Source organism: Microcebus murinus, chromosome 17, assembly GCF_040939455.1.
Source record: "Microcebus murinus isolate Inina chromosome 17, M.murinus_Inina_mat1.0, whole genome shotgun sequence".
Lineage (NCBI taxonomy): Eukaryota > Metazoa > Chordata > Mammalia > Primates > Cheirogaleidae > Microcebus > Microcebus murinus.
Window position 1 is genome coordinate 55,369,306 of NC_134120.1, and position 15,647 is coordinate 55,384,952.

Genomic DNA, 15,647 nt, shown 5'->3' on the forward strand with positions numbered 1-15,647 from the left:
CGTGATTACTATCAGAGGACAAAATTACAACAAATTTAAAGATTTCAATTGGCTTTATTCATGATTCTAGAAGCAGCAACACCTCATCCTTGAAACAGCAAGTGTTCCAATGAGCTGAGCATGAGGTTGGCTCTACAGACAGGCTTTGGTTATTTCAAAGATACTTTTCTTGCAAGGTGGGGCAGGGAGGCAGAACAATAGAAAATCACAGATTAGTTGGCATGGGTTACATAAGGCCTTTTGTGTGTATGTAAGGATTAAAGCAGAGGGAACTTCATTATAATGCCACAGATTGAAAGGTTTGAACAGCCTGTTTGGGAAACTGGCTGTGATATCTCTCCTGATTTCTCTGAAGGTCAGATACAACTTAGTTTGGGTTTGATGACACCTTTAGCCTGAGTGAGTCGATTTTGATTTTTCTGGTCTGTTGGGCCTAGTGCAGGAATTTTGTCTAAAACAGTGTCCTCCTATGATTTTTATTTAACATTATGGCTCTGTTACAAAGGATACAACCCAGGAATGGCGAAGAGACACAGAGATCGTGGTTGAATGCGACTCTTTATGAATAACAAGACACTCCTGTCACTTGGAAACTGAGGGTTTTAGGAGCTTTGTGCCAGGTATCAGGGGCAGACTGAATGTATATTTTTTATTATACCAGAGTAATAGGAACATATTTTGGCAGACTCAAGAGTGGTTGCTCCTTTAATCTCAGTTCGCATCAGAGGGACTTTTCGCTGGCCTCTGGAGTCTGTCACAAGAACCTGTTCTATAGGTGGATGGAGCATGCCCCCCACAGCCCCTGTCCTCCAGAGTATTTGATAGTTTGAAATATTTTGGGTCCCACATTTTCTTTGTCTAAAAAGATGGAAAGAACAGCCTCTGGGGTGTGGGTGCTGGAGGGGCTATGTTGTTAGGACCTGGGAGTGAGGGATGGGACTGAAGCCCCTGTGCCCAGCGTTGGCTGCGCCACTCGGGCAAGTCTTTGATCTCGTGAGACCCATTTCCGAATGTGCAGGAGCCGGAGGGTGCATGTCCCCTCCCTGCGTCTCAAGGGCCAGTGCTATAGACTGTGAAGGAACCAGCCTCTCTGAGCTGCCGGCCCCGGCTAGGGGCTTTGGATTGTGTCACAGTGACTGCTTCGTTCTCATCTTAATCCCGGCACACCTGTTCTGCCCCTCTGTCCCGCAGCTGGACTGGTGAGAGGAGCTGAGGAGCGTCATGCCTGTGCGTGTGGTGGGCTCTCCCCTGAGGGTCTGCAGAGGCTTCCTTGAGCGCCCTGGGCTGCCCACGCCCAGCTGGAGGGTAGCGGCTGGCGCCCCCTCTCATCCGCCCCGAGTTTGGGCAGAGGCAAGCCTCACCCTTTATCTGTGTTTCCATAAAGAGTAACGGGAAGAGATGAAAAGCAAGGTACCGTGCCCACCTGAACAGAGAAAAGCCCTTTTCTGCAATCTTTCTAATGAGAAGTTACTGCCACCAAAAAACTCAAGAGTAATCCCTGCGACAGGCCTGTGGCTTGTCTGTTAGAAACAGTAGGGAGGGTAGAGTTAGAGGCAGACTTTCCCCAGGCTTGGAAGTGTGGGTTCCAGCCGACACGCTCCCCAGGCGTCTTCCCTCCAGCTGAGGGGTTCGGGACGGTCGCCTTTGACACGGTGGACCCTGTCGGGCGCTCTTCCAGCTGGGACCCGAAAGGTCCTTCTCTCTCATGTGATTTGGGCTTTGTAAGGAATTTGAATGCCAAGGTAGAATTTCCTTGGTAACTGTATAAACCTTTTGAAACCATTTATGAGGCATTTGAAGGGGGTGCAGGGATGGGGGGAGATGGATACTGTGTCTTCACTCCCCCTTCCCAGATTCGATTTTGTGTCCGCCCTTGTCCTTTCCTCATAGCCGTCCTCGCCCAGGGTTATATGGATTATCCTCACCTGCAGCATTAGAGGACCTTCCAGATTCTTCTCCTCACCTCCCACTCCGCTCTAGTCCATTCTGGGCACTGTTTTTTCCTAGATTCTGGCTCTGACCCTGTGACTTCTGTCCTGTCACTGGCTGCTGGGAGTAAGACAGGCTTGGCGTGTCCTCCTGCCCATCTGTCAGGGCCCCTCGCTCTGCCCCAGCCGTGCTGGCATTCCCTGCATCCCTCCCTTTGCATACCCACCGCCCAGTGTTGGGTGCAGAACTGACTTGGGTGGAGCGAGCTGCTCTCCCGCCTCTGTGCCTTGGCTCAAACTGGCCCATCACAAACTCTCACTTGTGTGCTATCGGCCTTCATGGCCGTGCTTAAGGTGACCTCCTCCAGAGCCTCTTCCTGGGTTCCCTTGACCAAAACGCATCACTTTCTGCCCCTCGACTCTTGAAGCCCTTTATGTCACAGTGTATGGATTAGAGTGACTGTGGACATGCCCTGTTTATCTGTGCTCTGAAGTGCAGGTTCTGGAAGGCAGGGGCCAGGGTTTTCCCTAGCACCTGCAAGAGGGGCCAGGAAGAGCTGCTCAATGAGTATTTGCTGAATACATGGATAATCTTCTGGGCAACGGGAACTATGTCTTCTTTACCTTTGGGTCTACCATAGCATCTCCACGTTGAAAACAGATCCATAAATGTCCTTTGAGATTGTTCATTTAAATAGAGTTCATGTCCTAAGACCTTTGCAGGAATGTCTTTTACAGGTGAAAGTCCAGGTATGCCATCCTACAGGTAGATACTGGAGCTATGTCCATGCTCATTTCCAAACCATCAAATCATGTCAATATTTTCTCAGGTTTGCAAAAGATGACATGAAAAGTCCCACAAAAACACGTGCATATACACACTAACAGTGGTGGTGATGATGGTATTTTTTAATATTGAGCCACATTATAGGAAAAAAAATCGAAATCAACTCTGGCTCTGAACCCTGGAATGTATACTGCTATACTCATAATGATTTTCCCTCCTGTTCTGAAATTCTTTCCTTCTTTCCATGAACACTGTTTTATATATGCGTGTCCTATCTCCATGGATGCCAGAGACCAGGTTTTAAATGTTAAAGTCTTACCCAAACTAGGTTTCAATACTTGCTGAGTGATTGAGTTACTATTCTATAGGAAAAGAAAAGAACTGTTAGCACGCAAGCTGTTTGTTTGGTCTTTTGGGTTATTTGTATCTTACAAATGAGCCTTCATTTCTCTCTGGGTTTGACCTCTTTTGCAGGGAGGTGCCCCTGAAGGACGCTAAGGAATATGCTGAATCCATAGGTGCCATCGTGGTGGAAACGAGCGCAAAAAATGCTATTAATATCGAAGAGCTCTTCCAAGGAATCAGTGAGTACATGAAATTGTGTTTTCAGCCTAGCTGGCATTTTAATGCTTTAGGGATTCAAAGGGTAAAATTATAGAGCTCTGAAGTAGAAATTTTCCTCTGTGCAAATTTATCAGATGCCATGATCTAAAATCTGCAACTGTGTATTTGTTCATTCTCACCTCAATTATTCTCTCAATTCTAAATTTCCATAACTCTGTGCTGTAACCTGTTCACTCTCTGTTTGGTGAATTAAAATGAAATCATCCTGTTGCAAAAATAAAATTTATTTTAATTAAAGGTTATGCTGTAGCATCGTGTTAGCATGTTGAGGGGGAGAGAGACAGTAGACAAGGTGTAGAGCTCCCGGTCACGCGTTAAACTGAATGGCTCTAAGCAATTGGAGCCAGCTTCATCCCGCCTCGCCTGAAAGGGGGAACTGGGTGGAGAGTTGATTTGTAAAGATTTTGCTCATTTCTACTAAGCTAATTAATGGAGATGACAGCTTCCTTGTCCAACCCCAGTTCTGGGTCATGTTATGCTTCACATTCTGTTTGCCGGTTCCCCAAATGACCTTATCAAAGAGCTGTTTCTCGCCTGATGGCCTCACTAACACTCCCCTCTGCAGCTGGGGGGCTTCCAACTCGCCAGATTTCACCTTTACAAATTCTCTGCTCGAGTCCTTCTGTTTTGAGTCCTGCCAGAGAAGTACCTGCCGATAGTCAGCCGGGGAAACTGTGCTCTGAGCCGCTCCTAGGAAAGTCCGATCGGAGCATAACAAGGGACATTGGGAGCAGCACAGTATTGGGTGAAACGCTGGCACTGACGTCCCTAGGGTAGCCACCTTGGGAAAAGTTGAACCCCTGAACAGTTAGCAGTTGTCCTCAAATATCTTGGCCCCAGACAATTCCAGAAGGGAAACTGGTGGTTTGATCTCTCTTCTGCCTGAGGTCATTGTTGGCGAAGTTCTCAAAGTCTGAAGGGCCGAGGCTTCCCAGAACAGATTTGAGTTCCATTTAACTGGTTTGGATCCATTATGTTAGACTCTGAGAACCCACAGGAGGAAATCTTTGGTTTGTTTATGTTGGCTTGATGGAAAATTAGTCAGAGATGGGGAATTCTGACCTGCCTTACTTCCTTGCTGCCGAAACGTACAAAAGAATGGCTCTGAGCCGTCCCAGCTCATTGGGATCCTGTCCCCTTCCCTTCCCTCCACCTTCATTAGGGTTTTTTTTTCCTGCTATTATTTCACATTCTCAACAGAATAGTGTCCTTCAAGCTTGTTGCCCCAAGGAGTTGAACTCTAGAGTGCCAGGGCTATAATTTTATGTGAGAAACACCCCATCTTCACATTCGTGCTCCTTCCTCATCATGGGCAGTGGGGGCAGATGCTCTCTGGAGGCGTGTCACTCTGGGTGACATCTGAGTTTGGTTTGAACTCATTACATTAGCCCCGTATCTGCTCAGATCACTCTCACTCTTTCCTGGTGGTGTTAGCCTTCTCTGGTGGTTGGGCTATGAAACAGTTTTCTTTTACAGATGGTTTTATTGAAAGAAGCTAGGCAGCTCCTGAGCAATATTTGCATTAACACCTTTCGTCCTTAAGCTCCTTGTATTTTTTAGAACCCTCTGCTCAGCATTCGCTCTCTGGCCCTGGAAGGCAGACAGCACAGGCCACGCCGGTGGCAGGAGGAAGCATGGTGCCTTGTGTGCATGAATTCAGCTTGAGATTTCTGCACCAGCTAGTAGACTTTCTGGGGCTTATGAAAGTCATTATTAAGACAAAATATCAAATAAGGACCTCAAAGAGAACAAGCCTAAGCAGGAAGTACTGTATTAATATCTTAGCTTTAAGGATCTATTTCTTTGAATGGTTCAGCCAGTATAAATCCCTTCCTGTGTGTGAGGTCTATTCCTCAGTTACTAGTGGTCTGCTTCATTGAGGGGAAAACAAGTGCTTTGCTTAACCCGTGGAATAATCATGGCTTTGAAGTAATTAATTCCGATATAAGCCATCAAATACCTGTATCTCCTCATCTTCCATGTCAAATACATCATGTGTCTGTTTTATTATACTTTAGTTACAATTGCCTTAACAAAGAAAGCTTGTAAACACTGCCAGGGCAAAATCTCCATCCATCCATCCACCCATCCACACCTGTAAGCTCTGGTACCCTCCCTTCGCCTCCTGACTCCTTCAGGTGAATTTCTTCAGAATGGGGTTCTGCAGCCTAATTGCAGGTTAATTTAAAACACAATTGCAAGAACACCCAAACATACTGCAGCAGACTCTCATTTATTTTCTTTTTCCCTGTTCCAACTTATATTACACGCGCTCCTCTCTGAGCTTAAAATAGAAGTATATATTGCTGACACCTATGCTCCCCAGAGTAATGTTCCAGAGACAAATATGCCTAAAGAAAGGATGCAATAAAAAGTCAAGAAGGAGTAGTGAGAATAAAAGCCCTTTAAAAAGGTATGCACAAACAAAATTAATTCACGTTGACTTGGATGAAGAGACAAATGTTTCTTATTTACATTCCCACAGTGTTCATAAACCAGAAATGAGACAACTATGTTTTCTGAGCATGAGCTACTACGTTTTCTAACTGGAGACTGTTTACCGAAATGATATATCTATTTAAAGGCTGAAGCTACCCTATAAAGGATTTAGGTGCTGCTCTCTTTTGGATAGTGATCTGCACAGAGCCTGACCTCATATAATATATTATCCTTTGGTTGGTATTCCTCTAGGTACCCCCCCCCTTTTATCTTTGAGAAATGGGGTCTCACCTTGTTGCCTGGGCTAGACTTGAACTTCTGAGCTCAAGCAATTCTCCTGCCTCAGTCTTCCAAGTAGCTGCAACTACAGGCGCATGCCACTAAGCCTGGCTAATTTTTTGTATTTTTAGGACAGACAGGGCCTCGATATTGCTCAGGCTGGTCTCGAACTCCTGAGCTCAAGGGAGCCTCCTGCCTTGGCTTCCCAGAGTGCTAGGATTACAGGCATGAGCCACTGTGCCCAGCTCCTTCCACATATTTCTACCTAGGGGTTGTTCATTTTTCTTTCTTGGGCTTATATACCTTTAATTTGAACATTAAAGGTTTTCTCTTTGAATTAAAATATAAAAAGTTCTTGCCCCCCAAAAGAATTGTACGTTTGAAATTTTAAAGTGGTGTATGAAACCACAAAGAATATTCTGTTTATATACTAGAGTTACAAATGAAAAACAATGAAGCTCTATGGCTTTCCACATGAACTGCCTTCATCGCCCTCCTCTGCGTGCCGCGGCGTGAGGGCAGGCTACAGCCTGGTGTCAGCGCTTGCCCCGTGGCACACTCGCCTGTCCCAGCCCGGTACCGACATCGCTCCTTTCCTCCCTGCAAACCTGCATCCCTTCAAGGCCCAGTTCCAGTCTTTTCCATCATGACGCCATCATCTGCTCCAACTTTCACTGATGGTTTCTGCCTTTAATTGAGATTATTAAGGTTTGTTCTGTCGTTTTGACATTTGAATGTATTCTACCTTTAAATGATTCCCCAGGTGTTTCCGGTATATATCTGTTCTTCCAGGGGTGCTGCAAATTCTCTGGGAGCAGAAGTGTTGGTCTTTCATATTCCCCATGAAGCTGAGATTAGTAAATAGTATCTACAGGACTACATTCAGGGTTTTGAATTTGTGTCTCCATCTTCATCTCATGCTTTTCCAGGAGATAGTGTTTTGGTGAGTTCACAAGGTCAAGTGAATTGAAATCACTTTCCTATGGGGACTGAAGGTTGAATAACGCCAGCACGTGGGATAAGTGTCTCTTGATTTGTTTATGCAGCAGATACATATACTGTACTCGCTTCTGGGTTAGGTGCTGTGCTAGACACTGGGAATACATGGTGAGCAAAACACTGACAGTCGAGATGGGGAGATGGCCCGTAGGCACAGAGTCAAATCCATGTATAATTACATGTTGTAATAAATGGTAGGAACAAAGAACAGGACTGTGAGAGACTATGATGAGAGGTTAGAATGGGTGGGGAAGGCGTCCCCAAGGGAATGATTTTGTTTTCTTTCTTTTCCATTTTTTTTATTTCAGCATATTATGGGGGTACAAATGTTAAAGTTACATATATTGCCCATCCCTCCCCTCTCCCCTTGAGTCAGAGCTTTAAGCGTGACCATCCCCCAGACGTTGTATATCTCACTATCTTTGTATATACCCATCCCCTCCTCCCCCCCACCCACCCAACACCCAATAAATGTTATTCCTATATCTCCACTGAGGTGTTGATCCATTAATACCAGTTTGCTGGTGAGTACATGTGGTGCTTATTTTTCCATTCTTGAGATACTTCACTTAGTAGAATGGGTTCCAGCTCTATCTCGAAAATACAAGAGGTGCTATATCATCATTGTTTCTTAAAGCTGAATAGTACTCCATGGTATACATATACCACATTTTATTAATCCACTTATGTATTGATGGGCACCTGGGTTGTTTCCACACCTTTGTGATTGTGAATTGTGCTACTATAAACATTCGAGTGCAGGTGTCCCATTTGTAGACTGTCATTTGATCTTTTGGGTACGTGCCCAGTAGTGGAATTGCTGGATCAAATGGTAGATCCACTGGCATCGCTTTAAGGTATCTCTATATTGCTTTCCACAGAGGCTGAACCAGTTTGCAGTCCCACCAGCAGTGTAGGAGTGTTCCTATCTCTCCACATCCACGCCAACATCTATCATTTGGGGACTTTTTGATAAAGGCAATTCTTACTAGAGATAAGTGATATCTCATTGCAGTTTTGATTTGCATTTCCCTGATGATTAGAGATGTGGAGCATTTTTTCATATGTTTGTTGGCCTTTATTCTGTCTTCTTTTGAAAAATTTCTGTTCATGTCCTTTGCCCACTTTTTGATAGGGTTGTTTGATTTTTCCTTGCTGATTTTCCTGAGTTCTAAATAAATTCTACTTATCAGCCCTTTATCGGTTGTGTAGCTTGCGAAAACTTTTTCCCATTCTGTAGGTTGTTTGTTTGCTCTCTTGACAATTTCTTTGGCTGTGCAGAAGCTTTTTCATTTGATCAGGTCCCATTTATTTTTTTTTTGTTGCTGCTGTGATTGCCTTTGGGGTCTTCTTTCTAAATTCTTTGCCTATGTCTAGAAGAGTATTTCCAATGTTTTCCTCTAGGATTCTAATAATTTCACACCTAAGGTTCAAGTCTATTACCCAGCGTGAGTTGATTTTTGTGAGAGGTGAAAGGTGTGGGTCCTGTTTCAGTCTTCTGCATGTGGCTATCCAGTTTTCCCAGCACCATTTATTGAATAAGGATTCTTTTCCCTAGTGTATGTTTTTGTCTCCTTTGTCGAAGATTAGTTGGCTATATGAGGATGGTTTCATATCTGGGTTCTCTGTTCTGTTTCACTGGCCAATGTCCCTGTTCTTGTGCCAGTCCCAAGCTGTTTTAATGACTATAGCCTTGTAGTATAATTTGAAATTTGGTAAATTGATACCTCCTATTTTGTTTTTATTGCCTAGGATTGATTTTGCTATATGGGGTCTTCTCTGGTTCCATACGATGGGTAAAACTATTTTTTCTATATCTGTGAAAAATGATGATGGTATTTTAATGGGGATTGCATTGACTCTGTAGGTCACTTTGGGTAGTATAGACATTTTAACAATGTTGATTTTGCCGACCCATGAGCATGGTATATTCTTCCATCTGTGTATATCCTCTGCTGTTTCTTTCTTCAGTGTTTCATAGTTCTCCCTGTAGAGGTCTTTTACCTCCTTAGTTAAATATATTTCTAGGTACTTTATTTTCTTTGTTGCTATTTTGAAGGGAATTCAGTCTTTTATTTGGTTCTCACTTTTACTGTTGTTGGTGTATATGAATGTCTCTGATTTCTGTGTATTGATTTTGTATCTGGAGACTTTACCAAGTTCATTTATCAGTTCAAGGAGTCTCTTGGTTGAATCCTTGGGGTTTTCTAGGTATAATATCATGTCATCAGCAAAGAGTGAGAGTTTGATCTCTTCTGCTCCCATTTGGACACGCTTAATTCCGCTCTCTTGTCTGATTGCTGTAGCAAGGACTTCCAGCACTATGTTGAGTAGAAGTGGAGACAGTGTGCAACCTTGTCTTGTTCCAGTTCTAAGTAGGAATGCTTTCAATTTTTCCCCATTCAGTATAATATTGGCTTTGGGTTTGTCATATATAGCTTGTATCATTTTTAGGTAAGCCTCGTCTATGCCTATTTTGTTGAACGTTCTTATGATAAAGGGGTGTTGAATTTTGTCAAATGCTTTTTCTGCGTCTATTGAGAGGATCATATGGTCTTTATTTTTTCTTCTGTTTTTTTATGGTGAATTACATTTATAGATTTGCGTATGTTGAACCAACCCTGCATCCATGGGATGAAACCCACTTGGTTGTGATGGATTATTTTCTTGACAAGCACCTGGATTCTATTGGCTAGGATTTTGTTGAGAATTTTTACATCTATATTCATAAGGGATATTGGTCTGTAGTTTTCTTTTTTTGTTGTAACCTTTCCTGGTTTCAGTATCAGGGTTATGTTCGCTTTATAAAATGTTTCTGGGAGGATTCCATCCTTCTTGATGTTGTAGAATAATTTCTGCAGGATAGGCACCAGTTCTTCTTTGTAGGTGTGGTAAAATTTGGGTGTGAAACCATCTGGTCTACGACTTTTCTTTTTAGGAAGGTTTTTTTTATTGCTGTTTCAATTTCAGTACTTGATATTGGTCTGTTCAGGAATTCTATTTCTTCCTGGTTGAGCCTAGGGAGGCTGTGTGTTTCTAAGAAATTGTCCATTTGGTCCACATTTTCCAGTTTGTATGCATAGAGGTTTTTGTAGTATTCATAAATTATATCTCGTATCTCTGGGGCATCATTGTAATTTCTCCTTTATTTTCCTGATGGAGCTTATTAGAGATTTTTCTTTTCTGCTTTTCGTTAGTCTAGCCAACGGTGTGTCAACTTTATTTTTTCAAAGAACTAACTTTTTGTTTTATTAATCTTCCATATAGTTTCCCTGTTGTTGATTTCGTTTAGTTCTGATTTGATCTTAATGATTTCACTTTGTCTGCTGGATTTGGGGTTGGTTAATTCCTCTTTTTCCAGCTCTTTGAGACAATTGATTAGGTTATCTATTTGTGATCTTTTTGACTTTTGAGTATAGGAATTTATGGAAATAAACTTTCCTCTCAGGACTGCTTTAGCTGTGTCCCACAGGTTTTGGTAACTTGTGTCACCTTTGTCATTTAGTTCAAAGAATCTTTTGATTTCCATCTTGATTACCTCGTTTATGAAGTGATCATTCAGCAGAAGGTTGTTTAGTTTCCATGACGTTGTGTAGAAATGAGAACTCCTGTTAGGATTGATTTCTACATTTATTCCATTGTGGTCTGAAAAGATACATGGTATAATTTTATTTTTTTAAATTGTTTGAGACATGCTTTGCGTCCTAGGATATGGTCAATCTTAGAGAATGCCCCATGAGCTGATGAGAAGAACGTATATTCAGTTGTTCTGGGGTAGAATGTCCTATAGATGTCTTTCAGGCCCATTTGTTCTAGAGTTCTGTTTAAGTCCATTATTTCTTTGTTGATTTTCTGTTTGGAGGATCCATCCTGTGGTGTCAGTGGGGTGTTAAATTCTCCGACTATCATGGTGTTGTTGTTTATCCATTTGTTTAGATCAAGTAGAGTTTGCTTTGTGAATCTGGGTGCACCAAGGTTGGGTGCATATATATTTAGAATTGTTATGTCTTCTTGTTGAATTGTACCCTTCACCATTATATAGTGACCCTCTTTGTCTTTTATTACTTTTGTTGATTTAAAAACTAAGTTATCTGTAATCAGGACCACCATGCCAGCTTTCTTTTGGCTTCTGTTTGCTTGAAATATTGTTCTCTACACCTTTACCTTTAGTCTAACTGCATCCTTGCAGGTTAGATGTGTTTCCTGAAGGCAGCAGGTACTTGGCTTATGCTTTTTTATCCATTAGGCCAGCCTATGTTTCTTGAGTGGGGAGTTCAAGCCATTCACATTTATTGAGATAACTGATAGGTGGGATAGATTTCTGTTCATTATATTGGGTTGAACTTCGTTGCTTTGTTTTCTCTCTGGAGCCATTGTGGTATCTTTGATCTTTAGCTTTGAGTAGATTTACATTCGTGAGTGATTATTGTGCTGACCTGTGGGTAATGCTGTTTTGAGTACTTCTTGAAGGGCTGATCTTTTTGGTGAATTCTCTCAGTCTTTGCTTATCTGAGAATGTCTTGATTTCTCCTTCATATACAAAACTTAGTTTTGCAGGGAATAAGATTCTAGTCCGGACATTATTCTGTTTCAGAAGAGTGAAAATGGGGCCCCAGTCTCTCCTTGCTTATAAAGTTTCAGTGGAGAATTCTGGGGTTATTTGGATTGGCTTTCCTTTGTATGTTACTTGCTTCTTTCATCTTACAGCTCTTAGAAGGGCCTCTTTAGTTGATATTTTTTTCAGTCTTATGAGTGCATGTGGTGACGTTTCCTGTTTGCATTGAATCTCCCAGGGGTCTTTTGAGCTTCTTGAACTTACAGCTGGAGATTTTTAGGAAGGCCTGGGAAATTTTCCTCTATTATATCTTCAAAAAGCTTGTCCAACCTTTGAGTGTTTTCTTCTTCCCCTTCTGGTAACCCTATGACCCTTACATTAGATTTCCTCACATAATCCCATATCTCTTGTAGGCTTTGTTCTTTTCTCTTGTTTCTCTGCTCTATCTCTGTGACTGATTTATTTAATTGGAAGGTGTTATCTTCAATCTCTGAGATTCTTTCTTCTGTTTGATCTACCCTGTTCTTGAGGTTTTCCACTGTGTTTTGTAGTTCTCCGAATTGATTCTTCATTTCCAGGAGTTTGGTTGAACTTTTCTTCATTGTTTCAATTTCTTTAGTGAATTTTTGTTCCAGGTCCTGGAATCTTTTTGCATTTTCTTTGTGTTAGTTGTGCAGTTGTTCTTGCAAGTCGTTGAATTTTTTTATGATCCATGTTCGAAATTCCTCTTCTGTCATTTTAGTGGTCTGATTTTGGTTGGTGTCCTTTTCTCAGGGGCTGGTACACTTCTTTGGAATGTGTGCCTTCCATTTGGTTCTTCATCTTTCCAGAGTTCCTTCGCTGATTTCTTCCCATTTGGATCAGTTGTTGCTTCTTGCCTTTATGTTTTCATTTGGGTATTGACACACCCTGTTTAGTCTCTGAGCTGGTAGGTGGTGTTTGTGGGTGAGATTTGACCACTCCCTGTATGATGAGTCAGTAGGTGCCGTGAAAAGGGTGTGCAGAATGTCCTCCCTGTCAGTAGGTGGCGCTTGCTCGGAGGCGCAGGCTACTCTGTTGTTTTTGGGTCCTGTAACCAGCTCTTGTTCCCCTATAGAGGCACTCTAGTGCCTCAGGTGGTGGGTGGGGCCCTGGGACTTCCAGGTGTGTCCTTTTCTTCCCCTCAGTGAGGGCTGGTCTGGGAGAGAGTCTGGGCGGAGCTGGGTTGGGTAAGCCTGCCCTCAGGCACCACGAATGCCTTCAGCAGGGGTCAAAGTTCTGTTCTCTGCTTCCAGGAAAAGCTGTCAGGGCGGGGCTGGAATGGCCCGGCTCAGCCAGAAAGTCTGCGTGTGGGGGTAGGGCTGTCTGAGACCCGCAGTCTGGAGCGGGCCTCACTCTTTTCCACCCTGCCAGCCCCACGGCTGCTCCTCGGCCTCTGCCAGCAGGCCAGACCTCACACCACTGGGCCTCCCCTGGCTGTGATGCCGGCCGGGAGGTTCCCTGTGCAGGATCACCTCCTGGGCCGGGCACACGGCCTCCCTTTGGGAGGACGTTGCCCTCTAGGACGCTGATCTGCCCCTGAAGGCACACATACCTCAGTAGGCTGTTCACGAATGTCCCTTCTGTGCCCTGGGCAATGCAAGACCTAGGTGCACGGGATCTGGTCTATAGGTCTGACCTGTGGGCCCTGGAGTTCAACCCCTAACCCCACCAGGGAGAGGAGTGCCAGTCCCAATTCACCCACGGGGAGCCCAAGGTGGGTCTATGTCTCTCAGCCTCAGGGTCTGCCCGTTCTCCTGGGGTCACCGTGCCAGCAGCACCTGGGAGGGCTGGCGGGTAGGGAGCTCACCATCTGAGTTCCCCTTAGCCAGCTCTCAGTAGGCCTCCAGTAGGGAAGGTCCCGTTCCCTGGAGGTGCCTCCGGCTGGTGGCTATATTGTCCCTCTCGGCAGCCGAGGATAGGGTCGGCGGAGGGGAGAATGAAGCGATATGGCGCCTGGTGGCTCAAGAGGTCTGTGCACGCAGAGGTGCCCCAAGGGCGTTGGGAGCCTGGTGCTGCATCCGCTACTGGCTCACCGCTCACTGGCGGCAGCCGTCTCTGGGCTGGTGTCCGCAGGTCTCTCCACCCTCTGGGGAGCCCACCAGCAGTCCGAGATGCAAGGGAGGGGAACGTTAACTGCTCCACCTACCCTTGCCGCTGTTCTCCAGGCCATTCGGATGTCTCTGCTTCCAATTCTCGTCCACAACCTCCTCCCATCTCAAGGGAATGATTTTAATGAAAAATGAGAAAGGCTAGCGAGCGCAGAGCTCAAGAGGGGCTGTCAGCAGAGTGGAGCACAGGTGCTCATTCCTGAAGCAGGAGCTGGTGTGATGCTTCTCAGACGGGCCTGGAGGGTGGTGGCCTCCAGAAGAGGGTGGAAGACTGAGGTTAGAGGCCGAGCAGGGCCTGGTGATGGGAAGAGGGTGACATTCTGAAAGCAGTTGGAAGCCCCTTGGGCATTTTAAGCAGGGGTGTGGCATATCCAATTTACACTTACAGAAAGATCACACTTAGGAGGAGGAAGATGTGGGCATGGCCCAGCCAATTGGGATGTAATTGTGGTAATGCAGGAGGCAGGAGGCTGGGACCAGGGTGGAAGAAGTGGAAGTGACTTTAAAAATATTCTGTCTGGGTGTAGTGCCTATAGTCTCAGCACTTTGGGAGGCTGAGGCAGGAGGATCACTTGAGTCCAGGAGTTGGAGACCAGCCTGGGCAACATAGCCAGACCCCTTCTCCACAAAATATAAAAAAATTAGTCGGTTGTGGTGGTGTGTGCTTGTGGTCCCAGCTACTCAGGAGGATAGCTTGAGCCCAGGAGTTTGAGGCTGCAGTGAGCTATGATCACAGCAGTGTACTGAAGCCTGGGTGACAGAGTGAAATACTGTCACAAAAAAGAAAGAAGAGAGAAAAGAAAAGGACAGGAGGAGGAGAGGGGGAGGGGCAGGGGCAGGGATCTTCTGGAATAAGGACTAGTAACACCGGGGCTTGGGTTGTGATGGGGAATGAGGAAGAGAATGATTAAAGAATCACTCTCGCAGGTTTTGTTTCCTGGAATGAGGAAGATTGGCATGGGAGCAAGTTCTCTGGGGCTGGATTTGGTTGAACCTAACAGGATTCTGGATTGTGAAGAACCCAAGTTTTTGTTTGTGGCTTTTAATTATTCAACTCAAATACCTTTTAAAAATGATTGATTGATGGATTGACAGGGTCTCACTCTGTCGCCCAGGCTGGAGTGTAGTGGTATCATCATAGCTCACTGCAGCCTCTGACTCTTGGGCTCAAGCAGTCCTCCCACCTTGGCCTTCTACTTCCAGTCTGCTGTCTCCTCTGCCAGGTGTCTTCTGACCGTTTCTCTTTCCATCTTTGCTTCCTACCTCCCCACAGCATGCTTAAGGCTCTCCCACTCCTGGCCTGGGCTTTACAGGCCTCCTGCCTGCACGTCCTGCCTGCTGATCCAGCGCGCTCATTTCTCACACTCCCTCTTTCTGGCAACGGTCAAGGGCTTCTAGTCATTTTGATACTGCCTTCTTTATGGCAGCAAAAGGACAGTTACAGGGAGTAACCTCAGGCGGCATGCATGCCCCCACCCCCAGTCTGCATTCTTGGGTGGCGTCCATGATGCTGAGTCACCGCAGTGTTCCACAGACCCCCTTTCTGCATGGAGAGTCTTGCGGGTCGTTATCAAGAGTAAATACTGCCAACTCCTAGCAAACTTGGCCAGCTTACTAATCTGGTCGATTCAGAAAATCAGGATCAAGAAATGGAAGTTACATAGCAACTGCCAGCACTACTAACACCAAACAAAAGACAGCTAGGCCAAGTGAATACTGGGACCGAATGAAAGGAGGGAAGAGTACAAACGGCAGAATTGTTAGGGAGGGACTGAAGCTGGCACAGGAAGTGGCTGACCTGCCACACCAGGAAAGGGAACAACTGCAGCGAAAGCTTGCTGTTTTATTTTTGTTATGTGTAAGTGCATTACAGCCATGATAAAATTTATAGCTTGCAATTTGTTTTC

The 15,647-nt window shown here is 44.8% G+C and overlaps 1 protein-coding gene across 1 annotated transcript in view; it reads left to right on the top strand.

Moving 5' to 3' along the window:
- Positions 1–15,647, top strand: part of RAB31 (RAB31, member RAS oncogene family) — a 123,539-nt gene that overhangs the window by 99,932 nt on the left and 7,960 nt on the right. The window contains exon 6 of the mRNA XM_012746175.2: positions 3,190–3,299. Within this exon, the coding sequence (XP_012601629.1) occupies positions 3,190–3,299 (110 nt within the window). The remainder of the gene's footprint in view (positions 1–3,189; positions 3,300–15,647) is intronic.